Source organism: Fringilla coelebs (genome assembly GCF_963513975.1).
Source record: "Fringilla coelebs genome assembly, chromosome: 6".
Classification (NCBI taxonomy): Eukaryota; Metazoa; Chordata; class Aves; order Passeriformes; family Fringillidae; genus Fringilla; species Fringilla coelebs.
In genome coordinates this window covers 10,708,571-10,735,673 of record NC_140034.1, presented here as the reverse complement: position 1 = coordinate 10,735,673, position 27,103 = coordinate 10,708,571, and the positions used below count along the sequence as shown (strand labels likewise).

General features: G+C 39.5%; 1 protein-coding gene across 11 annotated transcripts in view; it reads right to left on the bottom strand.

Annotated features, from left to right (window-relative positions):
- Window positions 1–2,307: 2,307 nt before the first annotated feature.
- CDC42BPB (CDC42 binding protein kinase beta) overlaps window positions 2,308–27,103 on the bottom strand; it is a 91,658-nt gene continuing 66,862 nt past the window's right edge. For 2 of the 11 annotated variants that reach the window (XM_084207897.1, XM_084207905.1), the window contains 19 exons: window positions 26,914–27,008; window positions 26,747–26,826; window positions 24,097–24,186; window positions 23,585–23,674; window positions 23,089–23,194; window positions 20,589–20,725; window positions 19,873–20,012; window positions 18,229–18,310; window positions 14,441–14,657; window positions 13,990–14,052; window positions 11,135–11,731; window positions 8,074–8,171; window positions 7,878–7,962; window positions 7,611–7,731; window positions 7,392–7,509; window positions 6,426–6,464; window positions 6,194–6,299; window positions 6,032–6,102; window positions 2,308–4,034 (listed from right to left, as the gene is read on the bottom strand). In XM_084207897.1, coding sequence (XP_084064023.1) covers window positions 3,903–4,034; window positions 6,032–6,102; window positions 6,194–6,299; window positions 6,426–6,464; window positions 7,392–7,509; window positions 7,611–7,731; window positions 7,878–7,962; window positions 8,074–8,171; window positions 11,135–11,731; window positions 13,990–14,052; window positions 14,441–14,657; window positions 18,229–18,310; window positions 19,873–20,012; window positions 20,589–20,725; window positions 23,089–23,194; window positions 23,585–23,674; window positions 24,097–24,186; window positions 26,747–26,826; window positions 26,914–27,008 — 2,467 coding nt within the window. In that variant the 3' untranslated portion in view covers window positions 2,308–3,902. Of the gene's footprint in view, window positions 4,035–6,031; window positions 6,103–6,193; window positions 6,300–6,425; window positions 6,465–6,906; window positions 7,035–7,391; window positions 7,510–7,610; window positions 7,732–7,877; window positions 7,963–8,073; window positions 8,172–11,134; window positions 11,732–13,989; window positions 14,053–14,440; window positions 14,658–18,228; window positions 18,311–19,872; window positions 20,013–20,588; window positions 20,726–23,088; window positions 23,195–23,584; window positions 23,675–24,096; window positions 24,187–26,746; window positions 26,827–26,913; window positions 27,009–27,103 lie in introns of those variants that run through there. The other 9 variants (XM_084207898.1, XM_084207899.1, XM_084207900.1 and 6 more) reach the window with 9 other exon arrangements.

Here is a 27,103-nt window from a genome sequence, read left to right as displayed (position 1 = left end):
TCCCTCCTGTTTTCCTGCCGTGGTCCTGTGCCCATGGAACCCCTTCCCCTCAAGCAGAGCCCCTGCACCCCATGTGCTGTCCTGCCAGCACCAAGCCCTGGACGCCAGAGCAGCTCTCACCCCGCAGGAAGGGGCTGCCCTGCACTGGGCAAGGGTGGAAGCTCTCGAGCCCATGAGCTGCCAGGAGCCCCAAGGCTGCCAGGGAGGAACGTTGAGGGGAAGCTAAGAGGGGAGCCACATTTACAGGGGTGCAAGCAGGCAGAAGGTCAGCCAGAGCTGCTGCCACAGCAGGGGAAGGCAAGGGTTGGGCAGCTGAACACTGATTTTTGGACTGTCCTCCTCTCTCGTGCCTGCCAGAGCCGCTTCATCCAGAGCAGATGGCACAAACTGGAACACAAGATGCTCCAGTAGCCCGGCATGCAAGAATGCCGTGTGTTCTTTTTGTTTCAAAATAAGCTAAACTCAGCAAGACAAGGGTTCTGGTCACGATAGAACACCTTCCGTTCACTAACACGTCGCTTAACTGCACCTCAAGGTGCAGTTCAGTTCCCACAGTCATCTCCTCCCTCAAACACTTTCCTGCTTCTCAGTGCTTTAGGCTACCAGTGCCAGCTCTCAAGGTTTTTACACATCTGCTTTCTCCCTGGGATGCCAGTCTGGTGCTGTGCAGAACAAGGGTGCCTGCAGCACCTCCAGCATTTCCACACTAAAGCCCCCTCCCTGTGACTTAGCTGTGTTAAGCACTTACCCTGCAAAGTTAAAGCCAGCATTTGTGCACCCCCCTCTCCAGCAGATTGCACCTATTTAGGAAGCTGCTTATTCTCAGCACACCTGCTCTGTAGACAGAGAGGGTGGCACATGAGTTTAGTTCTTGGGTGGCAAGTGATAGCAGGATGTATTCCAAAATACTAAGCTTTTTGGGGAAAAGATCTGTGCTAGAAGTGACCAATTGTTCCAGTGAGTGGTACACCCACCACTCCAGCTTCAGGACCTGATATCACACCTCTGTGAAAATGGAATGAGCAGAGAAACAGGCAGACACCAAATTACCCTCATTTCTTGCATACCTCAATTCCTCACTTTCAGTCCTAGACTGGTAGCTTCCAGGGATAAGAAAGTGCATTGTCAGAGGATCATTTCAGCTGAATTCCTGCATTTATGAACATTTTCCTGAGGGCTCAAGAGGACTCTTTAGGTAACTGGAATCAAAATCTGTAAGGGAAGAGATGATCTGCAAAGGGCTGTGGTGGAGGACTTGGGAAGGAATTTTGCTTGGCCAGACTTAAGCAGGAAAAAAAAAGAATAATGTATTCATATGAGCAATTAATTAATTTTTCTAGAAACGTTCTCCTGCTTAAATTATAACCAAGCCCTGGCACTGCTGAGTGCTATGATTTAATACCCCCATAATTAAAGACTTTGTTGTCATCCCAAGCCCTCACTGTGCAGAGAAAAATCAGCTCAAGAGCAGGAGAAATGTTTTTTAAAAGTCAAAGGCTGATTAGCATGAATACTTGTGAGAAGGCTTACAGCACACAGCCCTCAGATCTCCTGTCAGCTATCACCCCATCCCAGGGCAGAGGGTGGGTGCACTTTCCCAAGCCAACCCATGCCAGCCTGCCCAGGTAGGTTTGGTCAGGCAAGAACAGCAGGGTCCAACACACCCAGCTTGGCCTTTCCTGGGAAGGATGAGACAAACAAAGAAGCAATTCAGGAACACTTGGCACTCCATAAGGGATGAAGGATGCTTACTTAGGACACCCTAGAGGAGATATTGGCACTGTCTAGCTACAGGGGACTCTATGGTGCTCAAACACCAGAGCATGAGGAGAGCTTTAAAAAAACCCTGTATGAGGGGCTGCACCATTCACACACCAATCCTTGAAATGTTCCTAAGCCTTTCCTTGGGAGTACTGCTTTGACAAGTGAAATATATTTATTGTTTTATGATACTTAAGATGCATGAATATACCCTGCAGCCTTCTTGCCATGCTTCAGCTGTAAGTAATGAGTCATATAAATAATTAAAAAAGAATTAATAGGGCCAGCAAATCAACGACATGACAACAGTAAAACAAAACCGAGGACACAAAATTTCAGCACTGCATTCCACCAAAAGGACTACCATGGCTCCTGAACCCTCATTCACCTTCAGCAATATGCACCTTTCTTGTAGTGCTTGGGTATGGAGCTCCAAAACACCTTCAGTTTATGTCAAATGTCCATGTGAACAAAGTGAATTTACCATGAGACTGAAGCAAAGAGTCAGTGGTAGATTGTTTTCAGATGTCAAGACAGACGACTATAAACTTTAAAACCTCCCTCTTCTGCTTTATTGACATGTAAATTGTTCAAAAATGTTCTCACAATTCAATAATTACAAAGACTTAGACTTACATTAAAAAAGTAAAAACCAGAAAACCCCCAAAGCAGTAGTGTCCAGCTCTAACTGAGCCCCTTTATCAAGAATCTGAGAAAAAGAGCAAGTACTGTCGAACACTTAACGTAACAGGATTAAATGTTGACTAGAACACTCAGTTTAAACTAAAGATAAGTGCACGTCCTATACAGTGTTTCAGAAAAGAACATTAGCCATTGGTATATCATTAGCCCATTTAAACTGAATTTTAAATAAGTGACATCCAACTGTCATAAAATTGGCACAGAAGGCACACTAGTGTGACAATGACAAACTGGATATGCCAGCCACTGAATTAATTACAAGCTTTTAATGAAACATGGTCACAAATCTTTGAGTACTAAACGTATAATACATGGAAGCATGAGATTAAATATACACGCAAAACATCACCGCACGTGGGCCATCGCAAAATATACAGGAGTGTGTTGTGCATTTTTCTACATGATCAATACTTGATTAATAATCATGGGGTCTTCATGCAGGTGAGGATACAATTAATGAGAAAAGCAGCACCCCCAGTTACACATCCTTCACGTTCCACTTTGGTAACCAATGAACAGACTGATGTTTTAGTGTGATACAGTCCCTGGGTCAAGCAGACTCCAAGGGCAATGCGTCCACAAGAAGGCTTGCTAGCTAAACAGCATAGTGTGTCCTTACACCAAAAACCCAGGAGAAACAACTTCTCAGGAGGAGAAAGGCAGGAACTAGGAGTAAAATCTTTTTCACAGCAGTATTTTAAAAGCCCTGACTAATGACTGATGAGGACTAAAAGCAGGGAATGGGTCAAGAGATAACTGTCAGTAGTCCTATGTACAAGACTAAAAAGTTGGTAGAAAGATAGAAAGACAGTTATACAGCTGTATATGTAATGGCTAAATGAATTAAAAGGCCACAAAACTATAACCAGCTTTTCTTTGACTTTCTGGTGACTCTACTGATGTTGGAAACGACCTACAGCTTCCTACCATTCTCCTTAAGATTTAGGAAAAAAACAGTTACAGGAAAAGGGGAAAAGTGTATTCATCTGAGGATGTAACTAGCCCTGCTCACATTTCCTATTTAGAAGTCCAAATTCTGTCTAAAAGGATTTCCTGCTAATCAGACATTACATCATTCTATAGAAAAATAATATTCCTGATATTGTAGCAACATTATCAGTAACTCTATTTCTCTTTCACCATAAGAATAAGACTATTTACCAGTGGCCTTAAATGCTCCTATGCAATAAAACTGTCACAGCCGTGCAGAAAGGAATCAACCGTAACCGAGCAGTGAACAATTCTGCATAAAAAGCTCAATCGCTATTAGTAAAGAATTTTCTTCATTTCCATAGTTTGTATCTACAATCTGGATATATAATTATTCTTGTACAACACTAGAGAGTCTGTGTCAGTCTTGGCACTAGCATCTGAGAGGCTCTGCCCTGCTGTTGGACGCCGTGGAGCAGTGGGTGACAGGAGCGGCGGGGGCGGGGGCGTTACGCGTCACAGGTCGACTGGTCCAGTCCATCCAGCGTAAGCTGATTCCTATGAGGAGAGTTGGGACTTGGGGGACCACTTGGATTTGAGCTGTTTGATGGAGTAGAGTGTTTGGTGGAGTCTGAATCAGGCTGTTAATGAGAAACATTAAAGAATTATGTTTACCTGAAGTGAAGTCTTTACGCTCAAAAGCTTTCAAAGGCACTCAAAAATGAGGGTGAGCAACACTTACGAAGCAGTGTGCTTTAGATTAATTCCATGGTTAAACATTCAAGCAATTACTTCCATTACCATCAACAGGCTCTAGTGCAGTCCCAGAGGTGACCTCTGACGCAACAGGAATTATGGTAAAGTATCTGGAAATTGTTAGATCTCTGGCTCCTCTCCTTTAGCCACTGCAAAGCTTTCCTGATGGAATACATCTCTCTGTACACTGTTGTTCAGAATTTACCAGCCTGAAATTTTTAGGCAATTTTATAGCCCAGGAGTAGCTTTATCTGCCCATGTAAACATATCAAAACTATGGTCAAATCATCTTCAGTTCGTTGAGGAGGAAGGAAACAAGAATTATGAACTGTTTACAAAACAGCAAAAAGCCTGTGAAGTGCCTTACAAATGAGTGAAGGCTGCCAAGAATCTGGAAACAGAATTCACTTAGTGGGTACGTCCTACGTCAATATCTAATAAAGACTATCCACAGTTATTTCCCCAGTATGAGATTAGTTGTTGGATATTTGCCTTCGCAGGCTGGTCTCACTTCAACAGGATGGCTGGCAAGTTTCCCACTATTTTGGTGTGTTACAATTCTGAGCACTGCACAGATTCACTGCTAATGAAATACTGCACAAAAAAAACCTGTTACCACTGCAGCAAGTTATTTTCAAGAAAGAGAAATATATACTTGGCAAATAGATTGAAAGGTAACATCCTTCAAGAATGCTGTTCAGAAGATTTTGCATGGCTTGAACAAAAATAAGATAATCTATACCAAGATTATCCTAACATGATCCGGTTCATAAAGTCAAAAGCCGTGGGGGAAATAGTATAAAGCCAAAAGATGTTATTAGAGCCTCTTTCCAGTTTTAAACTACTATTTTTTTTAATTTAAGAAGTCATAAGAAATTGTAAGAGCTACCAAAAAGTGAAAACACTGTAAAAATTCTCTTTCGAATCTCTCATTAGTCATGCCTACAAACAACAATTACCAACAGAGCATGGAATATAATGGAGTTTGGAAGAGTGAGCAGAATAACTAACACAGCCCATCATAACACCTTTGAAAACCAAGACTGTTTCAAAAATACCTGTGTTTAGAGATCCCCACTTTCATGTGCTTTTAATGGCTAACTGAAGGTTACAAAAGAAGTCAGACCAAGGTGTGATCAGAACTCTGGACTTTGTGTGTGCTAAGGCATCCGGCAAAAGTCTGGCTTCACAAAAACATGGTTCAAAATTCAGAGCATTATATAGGCCTGCAGTTGGGTACTAAAAAGCACTAAAAAATATCTTAATCAGGGACTTTGCTTCCCAGGAATAATGCCTAACACTTTCCTTGCACAGACAGTGCTTTAGCAAAGCTTAGAAGAAAACATATGATAAATCACAGATACAAAGTCATGTATCTTCTCTATTTAGATTCAGGAACATCAGTTTTGTAGAGCCAAGACTTTTTAAGTTTGGTGACTACTGGCACATACTCTTATTCTTGCTAAAAACAGTTTTATGTATTATAAATTTGATTCTTTCTCAAGTTACATGACAAAAAGTCTTCCTTAAGGCGGCACAGAAAATTACTTAACTAGTCACATTACTTTGCTATTCTATGCTAATAACCCAGAGAACATTTTTAGGAGCTTTGAGGACATTTCATCAATTAGTCAAATTTCCGTTGCCTATACAGCTTAATCGAAGACATTACACTTCTTAAAATATCACCATAAGAAGATCTTTTCACAGCTTTGCCTTTGTGCTAGCATATCTAACTTTTGCTAGGAAAAACACTTGTGGAAAGAAAACATCTCCATAAACATCTCTATGAAGTGTTTCCTTGGGAATGTAATTTATTGGAAAAAGAGAACAATCTATATCAACAGGTATTGTTGGTGTCCATGTGCAGAAGCTGTTTTACCTCTTTGTCAAACTCCTGGTCAGGGTCGGACATACTTCGGGAAGGCATGGCTGCTCCCACATCACTGCCACCTGCAGAGAGGAAAGGACAAAAGACAATTTACAGCTCCTGTTGACATCACAGATTACAGCTCAGAAGTGAGCAGCTTGCTCCCAGCCTTACTTGATGAGGGCCATGAGATGTAGGTTTTGTTTCTCTGCTGCTGCTGCCGTGACAGGTTAGCTGAAGACGGACAGGATTTTTCATCCTGGGCAGGAGGTAGGACACTCTACAGTGTAAATGAAACACCTTGTTAGCCAGCAACAACAGTTATCCAAGAAGTTGTTACTCATGAAAACTTTACTGTGCTTTTGAAGCTATTACAACCCAGTGTTGGTAGAAAAACTGAACTTACTTGACCACATCCACATATTTTCAGTAACAGACACAAACCCTGAGAAAGACAGAGAAAGAACTAAGCCCCATAGCAGCCACTGGAACCTGTCAGCCAGCAAACCCTCTATGAAGGGGCAGGGACTGTACTAACAGCTCTGCTTTCCTTCCTCCTCCTGCTGAAATGATAAATGCCTGACCCACATCTGGGATATCTGAGAAAGACAAGAGAAAGCCTGACTAACAGCTCTAGGATGGAGGGTATACAAAGAATATAAAGGTGTACCTTCACGTCTTCCTCTTGTATATTTAACACTAAAATAGCTCATAAAATGCTGTATTAGTTAAATACAAAATAAAATTAATGCTATAAAGCACTGCAAATCACATGCATTTTAGTTACCTCCAGCATTAGTTTTTTTCCCCTTGTTATTGCTCTAGAATTGTTGAAGTGCCACAAGCATACCATATTCCAGTTCCTAACAGTTTGTAGCTACTCCTACCCTTGCTAGGGAAGCAGAGGAGGGACAGGAAGAGGAAGAAAGCAGAAGGGAGCCTTGCAGTGAGGAATGGTCACTCTGGAGAGAGATTTCAGCAGAGATAGGGCTCATGTGATAGACGTGCTCAAAGCCTGTTGGGGGTGATACCAAGAGCAGAATGTTGAGAGGATGAGGGGAAAGGAAACTCATTCTGTCATTTTAAGATAAACAAGAAAAAAGAAGGAGGAGAGATTGATTATATACAAAACTACTAACAAGCTCCTGGCAGTGATATCTGTCTTTCAGTGTCTCATTCATAAGTCAGCTAACAATATTTCCTTGCACCAGATTTAGAAGCATTGCACGGCAGGAAGGTTCACCTTTCTCAAAAGGATTTAAAGAAGAATTCGGTACAGGGATAATACTTGAGCCCATCCAGCTCATCTTCACAGCCTTTGTGAGCAAGAACAAATGCACATATGTATCCCTCCCTTATAAATGTATTTTACCAGTGGGAGGTCCATGAGGACCTGCATTCCATCTCCTGGTCCCATGTGAGCCACGTGGTTGAAATTCGTTGGGTTAGAAATCATCTTTGACCTTAGCTCAGGGTCTCTAAGCATTTCCCTAAAAAAAACAAGAATGATTTTTACTATTAGCATTCCCAGTCCCTGCATGTCATCATGTATATTCAGTTATTTTTTACAAATTTACAAATAAATTCTTACCTCCTTTGCTGTAACCGCTCTTCCTCGGGAACCTTAAATACGAATCTTCTTTTGCTCCTGGTCCGGAGCATTTGCTTCTTGCTATTGTCAGAGGTTTCTGGTACACTGAGGCCAGCTCCTGCTGTAACAGCACAAAGCAATTTCACTTACAGAGGTACAGGCTGACCTAGACATATTCAACACAAATTTCATCTAGTGCAAAGGTAACATGGTGAAAACTAACCAGTTAGAATGAGTTCCCCATTTCTCCCCTTGTTCAGGACTCACCTGAAAACTTATTCTTGAAATATATTAACCTTGGTGGCTCACAGTTAAGGAGGTTCAGTGTGCCATCCATGTTTAATGGTCTGATCTGTTTTGAGGAAGGAGACAGAGAATTACCTCAAGTCTAGCATACACTCTGAAGAAACACCTCATTTGAAAGTAACCCAATTAAGTTCAATATTCAAAGAAAATGACTTACCCTTCGCAGGCCAATAGTCTGGACCCATTCCATGGTGTTAACATCAAACACATCAACACCATACTCGCTATACACTGTTACATAGGAAGAATTGCAACCTGCAGTGATTGAAAACAAACAGAAAACCCTAATGTCATTTCAGTAGTGCAGAACTGACAGACATTTGAGCAGATTTACACAGTTACAAGTTTTCTACTATGTGCAAGATACATTTTAGAACACATTTTCAAAACCCCAGTTTCAAACAGATTTTTTTGTGAGAATAGATTTGCTAATGACAACTACCAGCATTATGGAAATATTTAAATTTGACCCTCTCAGTATTTTTTAAAACTTCACATTGCCATTTCATGAAATTGTAAAATGGCATCTGAAGTTTTCACATGCATACAAATTTGCTAGGTGGTAGGAACTGAGCAGCTAGCTTTGCTATGGATTACTTCACTTCAGAAGCAGCAAACTAACTATACATCTGCTGAGTGCAGAGGAGATGAGAAAGACACCATCTGTGAGCTGGGTCATGAACTCATGATGCAGATCTGGTCCCAATTTCCTTCCTCTTTTGCTTACAATTTTCTAGCTTTAGATATTCATGTATGGGTTACTTTCATCAACTCGACAGAAAAATGTCACAATGCTTAAAGCCTGTAACTCATTTTCTCTTTTCAACTTTTTTTTTTTTAAAGCATAAAAGGCATCAGCAGACAAGTTTATTTTAGGTCAAACGAAAAGCAGAGATCTCTAGAGCTTTGTATCAACGTGCTTCTGCTCATGTAAAGACTATCTCCTGATGTAAAAAGCAGTTACTAGTAACTTAAGGGATTTAATAGAGAGAAGATACTTCAATAAACAAAATGAAAATAACCCAGTAGGACACTAAACACATCACAGAATCTTCTTAGAAGAACTGAAGTACAGTTGTGGTGCTATTTTTTAAATTCATTAAAAGAATGCCTTGGACAGCTATCATAATAATGTAACACAAAAGTGATTTATGGTCAAGCATCTATTGCATGTGGTCTTGGCTGGCGTGGATGCTCAAATCAAGAGGGAGAAGCGAGCATCAGGCAGAAACACCATCTGCAGCCAAGGCTGGCACGTGCCAGTCACAGCTGACGAGCCTGACCAGGTCTGAAGTGGCTCCCAGAGAGCTGTGTCAGTGCCTGCACTGGGCTGGCCCAGGCTCCAGCCTCCAGAGCAGCTGGCTCCAAGGCTTTGTTTGCACCAGGCTGCACGGGGGCCTTGGACACCCCGCTGGCTCAGCACAGGACACCAGCACCAGGCTGGTGCAGGGGTAACCCTGATGGGCCAGCTGGGCTAACAGAGCTGGGCAAGAGCTCACCCTGCCCTCTCCTGGGGTGAGGGCACTGAATGCCCCAGACACAAATTCTCTGTTTTAGCCCCAAACTTCTCTACAACATGGTTTTCACCACAGCAGAATCACTTCCACTTTGTTGGTCTCTCCTACGAAGACTGGCTGAGAGAACTGGGGCTGTTCTCAGCCTGGAAAGGAAAGACTCTGGGGAGACCTCACAGCACCTTCCAGTACCTTAAGAGGCTACAAAGGAGCTGAAGAGGGACTTTTTACAAGGACATGGAGTGATATGACAGGAGAAATGGCTTTAAACCGAGAATGGATTTAGACTAGATATTAGAAGAAATTCTTTATTCTGAGGGTGGTGAGGTACTGGAACAAGTTGCTCAGGAAAGGTGTGGAAGAAGCTGCTCCATCCATGCTAGTGTGCAAGGTCAGGCTGGATGGAGCTTTGAGGAAATTGGTTTAATAGAAGGTGTCCCTGCCCATGGCAGGGGAGTTAGAACTAGGTGATCTTTAAGCTCCCTTCCAACCCAAACCATTCTGTAATTTTACAACCTCCTAATGGGGTAGTTAAAAAAACCCACCATCACTGGTGACAGATACTAGGACTGAGGAGTGAGGACAAGTCTAATGAAAAGGGAAGTAATTCAGTTTCCTTTGGCAGCAGAAAATGTTGCTCGTTCTACAAAAACAGCCCTAGGCTAGCACCACTTAGGATTGCACATACAAGAATGTTATAAAATAGTTTACAGTAAGAACACTTCTAATAATAACAGACAAAACCATTAACTAGCAAGTCTAGTTTGCTGAAATGCAAAAAACTGTAAAGCTGATTAAGGGAAAGGAAACATTAGTTTTAGCTAATAGTGTTTTAAAGTAAATTTGCCACTACATTGTTTTCTTGGGACTTTGCTTCAGACTTCCGTACAGAACTAGGTCAGAGTAAAGTAAGCAAACAATTTCAGTTCAAATCAAATACAATTAAACACATTCCTATTAGGGCCTGGCCTGATCAAACCAACACCCACCTAACTCCCTGCTGTACTACTTAAACAAAAAGCTATTTATTGCCTTCAATCATTCAAAAAATTTTAATTGCTATTTGAGCTTCAAATAGAAATACCAGATTTATCATCACCTGCCTTTGACTACTGAATATTGAAAATTGCTCTGCATGTGCCTCTGTTCCTACCAAGCTGATAACCAATGCTCCCAAAACAAGCAGAGTGGTTCAAATATTACCCTCCATCTATCCTATTTTTGGATATTGTCTCCCTAAAATTAAAACCAGAAGGAGAAAATTTTTATCTCTTATTATCTTTATGAACCTTTAGACTTGCAGTTACATTTCTTCTTCAACTTTCTACTGTAATTTGAGTACAGTACACAGAAGACATCCTACAGGCAACTGGACATTTATGCTCTCTAGGTGAACAAAAATCTTTACAGAATTTCACAGACAGGTAGTGCACTGTCCTGCATGCAGGACTACTCTCTGTAAAAATTATTTTGCATTCCACTATTTATTCTTCTATGTCCTGTAATAAGGCAGAGCATTTCTCTCAGCATCCAGGACCTCCAAGTCCAAAACTACCACCAGGAAGAACCATGTGTCTGTTAACTCACCAAAACTTAAACTTGATACTCAAAGACAAACTGAAGCAAAATTAAATACAATGCTGAGTATTTTTTTGACAAGTAAAGCAGCAACAGGGATATGGCAACAGAAAAACATATACATACTACAGGCAACAGGAGTTGCAGGCCACATTAGTTCCTGCATGCGTGACCTTCGACCTTGCGAATCGACGTAAACTCCCATATGGCTGAAGCAAAGCAGGTATTCCTCATTACTGAGCTCCACAGCACAAAGGGCATCAAAAGACTGCTGGGAGAGGAAGATAAGCGAGGGGTCATTAGGATTTACCAGGTTTATAGATTGTCCATCTCCCTGGATGGTCAACAGAGAGAACCCAGACTGGTAGCCAACACAGAGCTTGTCCTTGAACACTGTCATCCACTGTACAATTCCTGGAGCCTGAATTTCACTGAATTTTTTGTGGAAAGGTTTAGTTCTGTGAATTTCATAGCAAAAAACCTGTCGCTTGACAGCCACAAACAAACAAGTAGAAGAACTCTTCTTTAGTGTTCCAGTTGTAATCAATTGGCAGCCTTTAGTTTCTGCAAGCTTAATGTCAAAGTTCCCTTCTGACCCATCCAGAGAGGCCCAGGGGTAAAGGTGGACGTGATGGTTCCGACCACAGATGAGGATGATGATTTTTTCTTTGGGAGCAAGCTCTATCTGGTACACCTTCTTGCAGTCAGCAGCTCGGACTATCACTGCAAAGGAAACAAGAGCTGCCATAAGTTAAACAGGAAGATCACCAGGCCCAGGAACACTGCACTGCTACACAGTGATGCCTGAAAATTAAACACAGACAAGTACCAGGTGAGGAAGAGCACTTATTACACGTTTGATTTTCTGTTATTAATTCTCAGAGCAAACAATGAAACAAAGCATTCCTGTAACCCTCTCTATTCATAAAAAAAAAATCTCAACAACACTTTGTGGGAAAATGCTGCTTAATATGCAGGATAAATGGAGACATTTCTTTATGAAATTGTATCTGTACCATCTGTACAGTGAAAGATGCTGCATCTCCAGAAGTGGGTCCCACCTCCAGGGAAACACCAGCATCTTCAGTAAATTTTGGAGGAAGACCAAATTAGCAGAAAACAAAGACAAGAAATATAAAGTATTTAATCCTGGTAAGTGAGGAGACAAAATGCTGTACTGTTGGCAGATCTCTCAGCCAGGTACAAAAGCAGTACAGTAAGGGGGTGTAAAACACATATGGAAAGAGAAAAGCATGCTCATTGTGATGGGAAAAGGATAAGAAGGAAAGGGCTTAGGCTGCAGGAAGAGAGGCTCATGACAGGCACCAGGAAAACTCTTTCAGAACAAGGACCAGTCAGGCTACCCATGGGGAGTTTTGCTGTTTGATGCATTTTTTTAAAGCAGGGTTAGAGGCAGCTAAGTGGGTTAGGTACAGTGTGTGCTCTTTGGGGATCTTGGCCATACAAGAACTTTCAAGAATGCAGTGAGTATTTAATGAGGTACAAAAGAAGAGCAATTCTAAACTAGGAAACTTAATAAGCATAAACCAATGAAATTAAATTGTAGCTTTAATTTTTCTGCTAGCTGAATGCTTTAAAAATATTTGTGAATTGTAGCTTAAAAAGAAAAGCCCAACTCTTCACTGGAAATTCTTTGCCTTTTTTCAGTAACAGTTGAGTAATGTAGCCAAAGTTACCAAATTCTTTAAACTTGGCAATAAGACTTTAGCGTTTAAATCATAAAGTGCTGTTGTGGTGTACCTTCACCTGCATAAATAGATGAAATGTCTGAAGAAAAATCTCTAGGAAATAACTGGCTTTGCCACAGAGAAATAGTTTCCTTCCTAGCTCCCACTCCAGCTTATTTGTCAGGAATTAAGCAATATTCCAACCAAAGACCTTTGCTATAAACAGCTGGCAGTTAAGTAACACTAAAAATTACAACTGCCATAAAACGAAAAACAGATTATGATTTACAAAAATGCTATTAACACACAGAACTGGCCATAGAAAACTCCTGCTAAACATCTCTGAACTTAAAACCAAACCTGATAATTAATTTTCACATTTACATATAACATGGTGATGCACATAATTGTTCCTTTAGGAAATGACCTTTCAAATTAATTTACAACTTTCTTTTATGCAAGAAGCTGTACTGGAATTCCTGGAATTATTTGCATCTCAAGTTATGTTTATATCTAACTACTTAAAGAATGGTGACCACTGGAAGTTTACTCAAAGGAATGGCATTCATTACTGCTAAAAAGAATTCCAAATAGCTGCTGTCTCCATGTATAAAGCAGTTTCTCCTCCAATTGGGCAATGTCTTATTCGAAACAAGAATAATTTTTTTTTGACCCAAAACCAGATCCCTGATATAATTTAATTTTGGAAGTCAAGTAAGTCTTTAAAAATCTGTATTCACTGCTTTATTTTACATTGAAATGCAAGCTCTAGCATGAGTAAAATCCAGCTTTCAAATAGCCACAAACTAAATTACACAGAAAAAGGAATTGAGAAAATCACTGACAAGACTAGCATCCCAAGACACATTTGCTTTTGACACCATCGGTCTTCAAGACAATGTGAGTGGTTGTCAAATTACTAGAAGAAACATATAAGACATGGAGGTTTTAAAGGGAAGTCTACAAACTTTGTGTGTGCTGTACATACATTCAGCATACTTCTGTGTGCTGAAGCATTTTGATACCTGCTGTGGGAACACAGCTAAGATGAGAATGTGTCAGGATATGCCCAGTAACTCATCCCTTTAATTTCAGCCAGTCACCTGAATGTAATGATAATGACCAAATTAGTGCTTATACCTCACATCCACTTTTCCTTCTCATCAATTAACTGAGTGCTTAATACTTACTATACATGAAAGGCTGTTGTGCAACCTATATTGCAGCAGCACTAAAAGTTATGGAGCTCATTATTTTATATGTAATTACTGCATGCATTATAGCCTGACTTACCATCACGGGTCACCTCTATCACATACAGTCCTTCTTCTGAACCAATTGCAATTCTATCTCGATCTAAGGGGGAAAAAAAGGCCATTAATTCAGCTAAGCTTGGTCTTATCTTTAAAACAGGCTGTTTGTTTTGAACAGCTGAAAAAAATTTCTGCACAAACAGATTTTCACCAGCAAATCAATTTTGCTTGAGTTCACACAGTCTGTCAAAAGCATGCTAAGTACCATGTTGCTAAAACAACCTGCTGAACAACTCAACAGTATTATTTACTCCAAGTGGATGAAGAAACCTGAATATCAATGCAAGATTAGCATTTTTCGCCCATTTTCAAATTCCTATCAAGGAATTCAGCTGAGGAATTTATTTCAAGATGTCAGTGCTCTCATTATAAAACCCCATCTAAAAGTTCCAACCACCTTCATACACTGATAAAAGTTAAATCAAACATACCTACAATAGCAGCAGCTAAACTTGTTTTAATAAGAGGCAATGTACTGTCATAGGCTTCTTGTGGGATATGCACAACCTGGTTCCTCAGCCTGTTTTTGTGCAGGATAGACTGCAACCCTTCTAGGATTCCGACCCACTTTCTCTTTTCATTCTCATTTTCCGTCAGGATCAGTAGAGAACAAGACTTTGAAGGCAAACCTAAGAGAGAAGCTGTCACCTTTAAACAGACAGAGACAGTGAAATTAGAGCAATAAAAGCCCTTTTTATCACACAGAACTGTGAAAATAAACTACACTTTCTCATGACAATGGAATGATGTACCCAAGGGGAATACACAACACAGCTAATACAGCCACAGTGCTTTAAGAAAACTACCAAAACACAACCACTGCACAAGCCACAGTGGCTTTGTTTGAAAGTATTCAGCCTTGCTTAAACATTCTGAATCCTAACATACGGGCAGGGAATGCTACAATAATCAATACATGACAGTAAAAGGCTCCTTCCTGCTCTGAACCATTGTTTGTCCTGATCCCACACACCCATAATTTACTGAAAGTGACACACATGCTTTGTGAACCAGATGCTTTTAAACCCAAAGGAACTGCTATCATCAGTTGCAGATTTTGAATTTGTTATCTAATTTTCCAAATATTTGTCCAGGGGAAGAGCACATCATGTCTGAATTCAAAGCTCTGGAGGAAAGCAATATTTGAGACCGAAGAACTGCATTCTCCCACGTCCCTGTGTTAAAAGAAAATCACTATGGCTTCACTTAATTTTCAGTTAAATCATCCCATAGATCTCACAGCAGAATGTGTTCTACATAGAAAAACTATCCAGGAACTTCTGTTGCCTGAAGAATGCATGTAGTAATACTTGATATTTTGTGGTATTGTACTGCATGAAGAGGCTGAAGGGTTTATGGTATCATAGGAACTATACTTTCAGCCACAGACAAACAGGCCAACAGCCAGGATCAGCCCTCACCACAGACTCTGAGTAACAACAGTTGAACAGAAAAAAAAAGCAACAAAAGGTGTAAAAGTGCAAATCTGAAGGCTGTAACATGGAATATCAGACCTTCAGCCTACATACTGTTATAAGAAAATCATTGTAAGGGTGGATGTTGTGGTAATGCAACACACACACACTTCCTGGAAGAGTGAATGAAACAGTAACACTCATCTTAAAATAAATCTGAAAGTAAACTTGGGACAACAGGATGTCAGAGACAGAAGTTCAGAAGTAAGATGAAGGTGGAGGTGAAGGGAGGTAGGGAAAGAACTGAGGAGCTGCAACTGCTCATAGCTCTTACTATTCTACATAAAGGTTTGCTCCTGCCTAAACTGTAACTAAGCATTAATATTTTAAAGACAGATGGAGGCATAATGAATAATGTTTAGAAAAGAAAACAAAACCAGATTCCAGCAATGGTTTTCCATTTGAAGTACCACCATGTATTACTCCTCAATCTTTTGAAGTGGCAACTTATATATAGTCAAATGCAAGAAAAAAAGTGAGCAGTTGGTCATAATATATATTGCATTATTCATCATATAAACATCCATTATTTGCTATGAAACTCAAGGCTTCTTGATTTGGACTGCTAAGCTGTGGGAGCACTCCACTACAGCCAACTCCTACACTATTATTAGAAATGTGAATCGATGGCAGAATTTAAGACTGTGGTGTCTGAATGTCAGCATGGCCTAACACCCAGCTTTAAAAACTGGTTACCAAGGAGAAATGTTTGAATCTGAGACAAATTCTTACTCTTCTTGAATTCATGGGGAGTCAGAGGTGGGAACATGTGTTTGGCAGCATTCTATTTGTAGAATAGAATTTGCTGGGTATTGTTTTCTGCTGGTAGAATATCCAGAAAAAATGAAAATCTGTCTTTCATAGGCTACCAATATCACCATGTGTTATGTGCAATGACACATACAAAAGAAGGACCACATTTTTACAGATGATGTGAATTAAAAGTTTAAGCTGTTCTCTACAAGCTACTCTATGTGACTGTTGTCAGCAAGATGCAGATCTAGAACAAAATGAAATTGAGATGAGACTCTCCCAATCAGGTTTAGTGGTTTCCAGTTTTAGAAATTCCTGCTTTTAAAGGAGGACACAGAACTGATCAGCAGCTTCTCTGGTCCCCTACCTAAATGGATATATTCACACATCAAACTTCCAGTTAATTCATCACATCTCTTTAGTAGGGGATAATCTGATCAAACCATGGAGATATTTGGTCATGTATAGCCACACAAGTATTTTTACATAGGGATATTTGACAAAAATGATTTTTATTATTTAGATAGCCTTTCAGTTAAAAACTGCAGGCTGAAATTAGAGCAGCAAGTCAGGCAGGCAGAACTGTATGGATGCCTTGTTCTTAAATGAATGAACCATCATTCTGCACAGCATATTTTCTCTCCTCAGATGTCCTTTCCTACAGTATTCCATGTTTGCTAATTTAAGAGAGCAGGCAGATGGGAACTAAAAAACCCAAAAACCAAAATACAAACAAGAGGAAACTTAAAGTAAAGGTAGTAGTAAACCAAAGTATAAAAATTCACTGCAGAAAATATTTTTACAAAAAAAGCAGAAAAGCAGAGACACAGAGGCAGACAAGTAGCAAAGACAATTCCCAGGTAAAATCCTTAAGGACCAAATGATAGGCACTGCAACTGACTGACAGCTCTTTGCTTTTCATGTTTTCCTGACTTGATTCTAAATGGGGAAGATCAGAGATGCTGAAAACAATGAGTTCCTGTAATCAAATGTAAGGGACTATAGATACTGGCTAGTAATGTATTCTTTTCTAAATTTTAGAACCCCAGATTTAATATGATTCACACAAAACATAGGAATTAAGTTTCTGTTGTTAAAAACTAAATACAGCATTCAGATAGAACACACACTAAAGGGGACTTTAAAGCTTAGTTCATTATTTTCTCTTATTTCATTTATTTCTCCTATACCTAAATATGAAATTAAGGAAACTAGATCAGTTTTAGAATATTCTGTTACAACATCAGTTCCTAAAGCATGAGAAAACAGAATCTGGTAATACCAATGGAAAAAGAGAGAAAATATACTGAATTGTAATCAGGAAAATAAAAAAAGTGACAAACTTTATATACAATGAAGCAGCTAAAGAAGGAGAACTTTGTTGTCATATTCATATTTTCTGAAAAATCCCTTTGCCCAGGATTTTTCTCCTGGGAAGCTGAGAAGCCTCAGAGAAAATGAAATCAATAATTATCTCATTTGTTTCTCCTCTGTTTTGCTCATGTGGAATGTGTTTGGAAGGTTGTTTATCCAACAGGTGATTGTTTCATTAGTTTCTGGTGTGAGTGTTTTCACTCATTGGCCAATCAGTGCCCAGCTGTGTTGGGACTCTGGCGAGAGTCACAAGTTTTCATTACTACCTTTTTAGCATTCTGTAAGTATCCTTTCTGTATTCTTTAGTACAGTTTAGTATAGTATTCTTTATTATAATATAGCATCATAAAATAATAAATTAGCCTTCTGAGAACATGGAGTCAGATTCATCATTCCTTCCTGCCACGGGGGTCCCCGCAAATACAACACTTTGTTCTTTACAGTTCAGTTATAAGAGAGGCACCATATTGTTCTTGTACATATGTCAGCAGCCCTTGTAAATTCTTACACTTCTACATAACTTAATCAACATTAGATATGGACAGTAAATGCCACTATCAAAGCAAACCAGTGGTATTGAACAGGTATTTTCTGTAAGAGTCAGTGCACAGCCATACCCTGAATATGCACGGGATGTCTTTCCGAGTCGCGTGTATTACATCTGATGCTAGGACAGAGCTCACACAAAAATCTTCATCTCTAGTGAGAAAAGAGAACAAGAGCATCACACAGAAGCAAACACACAGATTACTGAGCAAAATCTAACTGGTATCACCACTGTTTCAATAGGCTGCAATCTCCTAACACCGCACAGAGGTCACAACTGCTTTGTTATGCTCTAACCATCCTTGACCCAAACAGCTCCCAAGCCTCAGTTAGGTCTCTACAGCATCAGGTACGTGTACCTCAGTCCACCTGAAGCTAAGCAGGGTGGCTTTGTGTAGTTTTTGTGTCGCAACCACACCTATTCTACAATTAGAAGCAAGAATATTGCTCTTCCAGCCCAGCAGACACATTAGAAATGAATAATTCATACCTCAATGTGTAGCAAGAGAGGGGCCTTTGGAAAAAAAGAAAAATCACATAAAAAGCTCTTGGCAACATAATTATAGTTTGTGGGTTTCAAATAAGGGTTTTCAAAACAGCTAGATTTTATTCTCTATTACAGTAAAATAAACAGACATCAGAACAACTTTTGCATTTTAGAGTGCTCCACCCCAGAGGGCTTGTCTGCACTAGCCTTTTCAAACGGAATTTGACCAAGTTGATCACCATAATTGCCAATTTTAGTGCAAAGATGACACTAATGTCTGAAGCTTGCCCATGCTAGAATTCATAACTGTGGTGGTTAACATCTATTAAAAACATCTGAGAACCCTCAGATGACAGCCTCAAAGGGGCACCTACAACAAGCAGATAAAGCATGGGACAGTTGGTATATGGTATCTGGCTGAGTTGCTTCAAGCAATGTGCTGCTGGGAATGCTGCTGCTTGCAATTCTTCCACGTTCCTGCTCCCACTGCCAGCATGTCAGAGAGCTGACACTGACAGCTCCCAGGGAGGTGAGAACAGCACAGCAGTACTGCTGTAACCCCACGGTACTGCTGTCTGGAAAAAATATAAATCAAGGTGCTTGTGAATGCAAACTTTATATTCAACAGAGGTACAAAGGTGCTGTAACATTAAAAGGTATTACACTTTCTTGATATTTCCATAAATTGAAATAAAAGAACTTCCTTGGTTACTCTGATCAATTTAAGTCTCAGATGTTTGGTAGACAGTGTTCACTGGTTCAGATGGTTCCCCTTGAAGTAATAACTCCTGTTAAAAGGCAGGGTCAGAGCAATTTGCAGTGGAAATAAGTTGATGCTTTTCTACAGACTACTTCAATTTTTCTAACATTCCTGAATACTTATTGGCTATGGAATGATCTGTGACTCAATGCTGAGGTCAGAGTGCATGGGAAAAGCAATCTACCAATATACACTTGCTTTTAACAGGTGCAAATGGAGTTCTAGGAAGAAGCATGCCAATGCTGTGAGTACTGGTGATTGCAGTGTGAGTGACTGTAAAGTCACTTAAGTAATTTCTTGTTGAGCCAACTTGATCAGCCTAAACTCAGCTGCAGTTTAGGTGCACAATACACGAATCTTCTTAGGCCAGAGCTCTCAAAATCTTCTAATTTCTTGTGTACTAGGAATAAACACTCCTGTTAAGAAAAAAAGTAGAGCAGATTTCTACTCTGCCATAAAAATACAAACCTGAGATCCAAGACTTGACTTGCCACAACTCCAGGCTGGGTGGACTTTCCTTCAGGCACATCATATAAGAACAGTTTACAGTCACAGACAACTGCATAAGCCCTCTGCCACCCTTTCTTAACTCCTGTAGGCTTTGGGACCTGCAGGTAAATAATTGATTGCTCATTATGTGTAAGCACATGCAGAAGACACAAAAAGCAGGACATTTAGAAAAGTTTATACTTAGGTCAATGGAATTAGAGCACATTCTACTTGTCCTTCAAAACAGGATGAAAAATACCAAGCAATCAAGCATTTTTCATCTTATAAGTTCAAGCATTCCTTGTTACAGCTTAAAAAATATATGAAGACTTGTATAAAGATATTAGGTTTAGATATTCCACCAATGCCAAAATGGTAGGACAGTTTAACTTTTGTATAACGCTTACATCAAAAATGACAGAAATTCTTTCTTAAACCATTCTTTTTTTTTTTCCCCTGGTGCTTATGAACATTGTAGCTACTAATCTGCTGACCTTCAGCTCTTGTAGTAAAACCAAGTGTTTCTCCCACATCTAAAGCAATGAAGGTTAAATAAGTTACATAGATGGCACACAAAGCCTTAGGGCTTTAGCACTATTTAGGAGATGTGTTTAAACACACTTAGAGGTTCCAAGCTGTAGAGCTGTAAGTGAAGTTAAGTATTCTTCTCTTGTCCAAGAAGAAAAGACTGTTACCTTGACATAACCTTTGTAGGCTGTTCCTATTCCTCTTTGCACATCTACTCCAAGAGGCCTTTTGGCTTGTTCAGGGGGTATAGGGCAGACCTGAGGTGCACTATCCTTGCAGGAAACATGGCATGCAAATGAACACACTAAGTACAAAAGAGAAAATTCACAGTGAAATATGTGTATGAGTCAATCATAACAGGTGATTAACATAGTCTACACTCAGCAAATTAATTAATCACACTGAAACTGGCAGTCAAATATTGCAATAGCTTACTATGCTGAAGAAGTGAACACACCTAGATATTGTATGAGACTCTCCAAAGTGTTTTATTTCCTCTTTTTAGCCTATTAAATTCATAAAGGGCAAGAACTGAGTCCACATTTAAAGGAAAATTAGTTGGGCAGCCTTACTGGTGTTAAGCACCAACTAACCCAGTCACAGAAGAGAAACAGTATTAATAAAGAAGAAATAAAAATTACAGGGTAGTGCTAATACATGTATGCAAGAACACTGCAAAGACAAAGTAAAACTAAACTGATCAAAAAATAGAAAAGGTTAAACTAATAAACACAAGATACAGACATAAATAAAGCATAAATAAAGTAGAAACCAGGGACAAGGACTGAAATACTGCATGATGAAAGAGCCATGTATACCTATTGCCCAGAGTTCCAGTAAGTTCAAATAAGGGGCAGACTAGCATTGCATGCTTTTTTACCATTTGCACCACTTTGTGCTTCACCAGCAAGGGACAGGTCTCTAGGTCTTGTCTACAGAGCACTTCACACAGAAGCAGTACACAGAAAAACCTCATAATACATGCCATTTCACATGAGACAGACTACAAGAACTGTGGAATGAGTTAATGTGTTATATAATCTGACCCACAGCTTAGGGGTAGATCCTTCCACTGAGATTTTGCTTTGTTTGTCCCAGCTACCAGTAGGCTTGGGAAGGCAGGAAGAGAGGGGCACGACACTCTGAGCTGTCCTGTGTTTCCTCCTAATCATATTCTCAGAAGTGGGAATCTGGCAGATATCCTAGGTACATCTTGTTCTGCAATCATGAAGTTTCAAAGGATTCCAAAAAACCTGGAACCAGTCAGCTTCTGCTACAGCCACAGACAGGGCAACAAACCTCCTCATGATGCCTGAGAGAAGAGACAGCAGAGGGGGCAGCTCAGATCAGGCTGCCTGGCTTGTTCTTTGAGCTATTGTCTGCTCCCAGGAGGGCAGGGGTTACCAAACAGTCACACCCACAAAGTTCTGTAGGTGCTCCTCAAGATCAGGTAATAAATTCAGCCCTTTGAGGAGGCATCATGATTATTTGGGACTGTGGATATCAAGGTACACCAGTTACAGAATAGGGAAAATCCACAGGATAGTCAGTTCCAGCCTTCTGTAAGTGTAGCTGTATTTTACCATAGTCTCCAGGATTAGAAAGGAGGAATTGGGAAATGCAAGTGATTGAGAGGGGAACGTTTGGCAAAGTTTTGTTCTATTGGAGTCATCTCTATTTTTAAATCAATCTGATTTTAGTTTTCTCTGTAGCAATCAAGAAGTGCTGTAGATGAGGCAAAATGGAAAACTAACAATGCAGAGCTTAATCAAAATACACAAGACAAAAGAAAAGTGAAGCTGATAGCTGCACTAAAGGAAAAAGACAGTTTCAAGCTTGCAAGAAGAGATGCAAAACAAGAGCTCAGAACTGTCAGCAACAGGAGACAAAAGGCAGCCTCAGGGCAAGTGCTGGCAGAGTGATAGGCTCTCCTGGGGAAGAACTGCCACCAGAAGATCTGCCAGGAAAAAAGCCCTGAAGGGCAGATGAGGCAATCTACATGTGATACTGAGGGTGTCAGTGGAGAGGCTGCCACTAGCAAGAACTAAGCTGGGCACAGAAATAAAGTTATTTATACTGTAGTATGTATACTACATGAATTTGTGGCCTATTTAACTGAGCTCATGTGTCTAATCAATATACAGTAAGTAGTTTCAAATGAAAATACCTCCATATATTTGAACATGGAATTTAGCAGTGATTCATGCATCAGAGAAAGCATTTTAATTAAAACTAATGGATGGACAGCAAGACAGGCTACAGGACAAATAATAGAGCAAACAGTCCTCCCAACATATGGGGTTTATGAACAGAATAGCATTAAATAGACATAATCAGATTCATGTCACCAGACCTTTCCTGCAGTTTTCTCTAGTACAACAAAAGAAACCAGTCCTGTCTTCCCTACCCCCTCCCCTGCACTATAACAGCACGAATGGTAATAGAATTAATTAACAATATGCAAGGAAACCACACTTCATCATACACCATCATTCTTCTAAAGAGCCTTCAGGAATATGCTGGGATGCAACAACAGAAAGAAAAATCATCCACTAGCAGCCATCCTTCTGTTTAATTCCCTCCCCAAAGAAATGGTTGTCTTAAAATACATTGGGATGCTTTTTTGAGGGGCTTGCTGAAAATTTACAAAAAGTTTCACCAACTCACCGTCACAGGCATAACCTTGTCGAACTAATCCCACCATGAGAGAGGTGCAATGACTACATTGAGTGGGGCTTGTGAATGACTTGATATTGAGCTGGTGAGCTTTAGGCTGAAAGATACATTCAGGATTAAAAAAACCTTCATTTTCTGGACTTGAGTAATGCAAGCAACTCCCTCCACCACCCTCCAGTATATCAGTGTGTAAATTATGAAGCTTGGGCTTCTTTTATGTTATGCAGGTGCTGCAAGACAACAGTAACAGTTTTATTTCCAACTCCAAAAGACACTCAGACCCAAAACTACAACCACGTTTTCTCATCCCCTCCAAGAAGACAAAACCCACTGATGTGCATGTGGAAGCATTTGATTAAAAACACAGACCTAACAAAAACACACACATGACAAACCCAAACAGGACAAGAAAACACAAAGGGATAATTTATAAATGATATTTTTTTTTCCTTTGTTCTTTAGAATAAGGTTAGCACAGTCCCCCTACCTTTGGTACAGCTAGAGAAATGGACTGAATGGTGGGGGAAGGAGCAGCAGGCATCCTCTGAAGCCGAATTGGTTCCTGAATCACAAGAAACTGTAATTGAGCAAAATAAGGCTGCAAGAATTTGTTTCAAAATTGGGGTGGCAAAGCTTATTGTTCTGATTTTTTTTTCCTTTTTTGAAAATTAGCAAAAATTTAATCATTGTAAACATTGCCATTCTGATTTAATAGAGACAGATTGTGTTTTAAAGCACTCACAGGAAAGCCTGCACACTAACAAACAAGCAGCAATACAGAAAACATGAAAATGAGGTACATCAACATACACAAAGCCAGCGAAAAGGTTTCATTTGCAACTGTCCTCAAAGCAGGTGCAATTAACACTGAGACATTGCAAATATGCAGCATTCAATCCTGCTTCTTCATAATGAATGCTGCAGTATGTATTTATCATGAACAAGACAGAGAGACTTTCTGGTGAATTACTCTTCAGGGTAAAATAACGGGTCTCTTACTTCTTGCTGCTGCTCTGCAGTTACAACTGAAGTAGATGGTGAAACCTCTGACTTGGGACCCTGCATTTCCTGCTCACTAATAGAGCTGGTCTGCAAAAGGACAGCAAACATGTTAGATTAGATACCACATATCTGATGAAGTGTCCTTGTGTCAACAAAATGGAAACAAGACCTTGGTGCTGATTTCTATATGAAGTACACATACATTTAACATCCACTCCGAAAAAAGATCATTCCTCAAAACAAACCCTGACACCTGATGGAAAAGCTGGAAGTACTGAAATGCAAAATCTCATAGCAGACAGCATAAATGCTCTAACAGCTGTATTCTTCCCAGCAAGGCTGTGTCTAATCTCTTGCTTGCAGGTATGGAATGATGTTTGAGTAGCTTGGCAATCATCCCTAAAATAGCTGATTTCTCATGGTAGCTTACTACACTAGGATTTTTCTAGCATAGAGAAGCCAGCAAGTCTGCCACAAGAAAAAAATCCCTAAGTAGTAATACTCAATCTTTTAAAAAGTTGTTTAAGAATGATTGGCCTCTGTCATTAAAAGAATCATGCCTAATTAATCACAGTGTCTTATATTTCACTAACATTTAAAGCTAGCATCCATTACAAGCCATCTATTAATTTCACACTTAAATTAGCAACTACTAATTGCCAGCACAAGGGGGAAGTATGCTACAATTGCAGAGCTAAAGCAGCTGGGTGTGGAAGTAGGATTCTGTATTACTGTACTCTCAGGACATCATGAAAACTGTGATTAACAAACATGAGATTAGACTTCACATCAATGATGTAATTAGCACTAAAGGCAACAAGTAATGAATCACTCACTTCCCAGCCAGTTTAGACAGGAAGACATCTCCAGTTAGCTCACTCAATTTGTTCAGATACTTGTTATTTTTGTTTTGTTCCAAATTGATTGGAAGGGCTGGGCCATTTAAGATCAAATTGCATGATTATGTAATATGAATAATTTCAAAATATTGTGTGATTCAGCTTTAGCTATATAGATAATCAAACTATAAAACACTAAGCCTCGAAGACGTTTAGTGTATTAAGTTACAGAGAAATTAAGGAAGCAAAATATCTAGTTTTAGAGGGCCATTCTTACTAAGACAGGTCACAACAAAATAAGGACACAAAACTACTAGCAAAAACTTACTTCTTCCCAAAAGGCTAGCAGAGAAGATGTAGACGAAGAAGAAACAGAATCCTTTGTTGTAACAGATATGAGGGATAAAAACGATCGCTTATCACCCACAGGAAAACTTCAGATAGAATATTAGTTGACTAGCTAAATAAAATTTTATATGGCCAAATGAAACTCATTCAAACTAAATTAACCCCAAAGCAGATAATACAAAATATCTTTATAAGCACATGTGAGAAAAAAAAAGTTAATGAAAGTAATTAAGCCCGGTATCATCAATTTTAATGTAATTAATCAGAAAATGCCACCTGCATTTCCATAGAGAATATGTATTTATTTCAGGATCCATAGAATGGAACCTTATTTAGTTATGGGCTTAATATTTTACAAGTTTCTGTTTTACATCTATCTGGTACTTTTTAAAACAATGTTTTAAAATATCAAGGTCAGTAGGTAAAAGCTAGTATTGAGAAAGTAGCATGTATCATGCTTCTCCCTCTTGCCTCCTTGCCACCCATAGAGCACATCTTCCTGCTTCAACAGAAAGGCAGCATAGACGTTTTGTGACTGGGAACAGCAAATACACAAACTGTATGAAAATATCACAGCATGTCCACAGGCTTTTTTCTTCTTAGCAACAGTGACAATTAAAAAAAAAAGAAAAATAAAAAAGAGAGAGTAGACATCTCAGATAGAAAATCTAACCAGACTGATGAGGTTTTAACCTGAGCCCCTTTAACTCCACTTCATCAACAGATTTTTTCAGTTCAAGCCCTTGGTTTTATCCTAAACTGTCTATGCTTTGCAAAACAAAATTTAAAAAACCCCAGAAAAATCTTCAAGGATCAAGAGTTCATGAAGTAAGGAAATGTGATTCAATGTTGCATTTAACAGCTGCTTCCTCAGGGAATGCACAAATCATTTAAAGTGAAACGCCTACTTGGAGCTGTGATTTGAATGATTAGTTTTCTAGGATCACAGGGTGTGTCATGATAAAATTATTATACCAACATCTGTGGGTCCTCTGATTCTCTTCCCAGCTCCTTCTCCTCTAACCACTCCATTAAGATCTGGAGCCAAAAATTTTACAAATCTGTTTAAGCACTCCTTGAACTGTGTGAACACTTTTCCTTGTAATAATCAGCATCTTCCAACTGCAAAGCATTTAATTCCTTATTTGTAACAGGGTGTGCCAGCATTTCCAAAAATACTCTGAATATATTTCATTTAGCAAATGTTTGAGATTAACCTAAACAAAGAACCTAGAATGGGAAATAATGAAAGTGAACTTCTGAGAATATTTCCCAGAGGTGCCAGCTTCTTTACAAAATGCCAAGCAAACTGACAACTACTGGGCATCCAATTCTGTGCCATGCTGATTTGGCTAATATGCAAGATACCAATCTGCCATACAGTGCCTAAAAGATATTTTTACATATTAAAAATATAACTCTGTTATCTCATTTTGTAGTTATTTTATGTAATAACTCACTCTGAAAGTCAAATCACGTGCAAGAGGAGAGGTGTTGAAATAGTCAAAAATGGAATCTTGAAAGTCTGGAAGTTTGAGACCTAAAACCAAAAGCAGAACAGGCTTAGCTAAAAGGCAACATCACAGGTTGTGTTAGAACTCTGTTAGAACACAGTAAATTTAATTACCTGAATCTGTTCTGTATTTTTCTTCCATTTTTTTCTTCAAACCTTCCATCTCTTCCAACAGTTCTCTATTTTTTGCTTCTGATTCCTTTAATTTACTGAAGTAAAAAAATATGATCAAAATGTAATCTGAAATGTCTCAAAGGCAGGAATGCCAGTACACAAGGTTGTTAATTTCTGGTCCTACATCTCA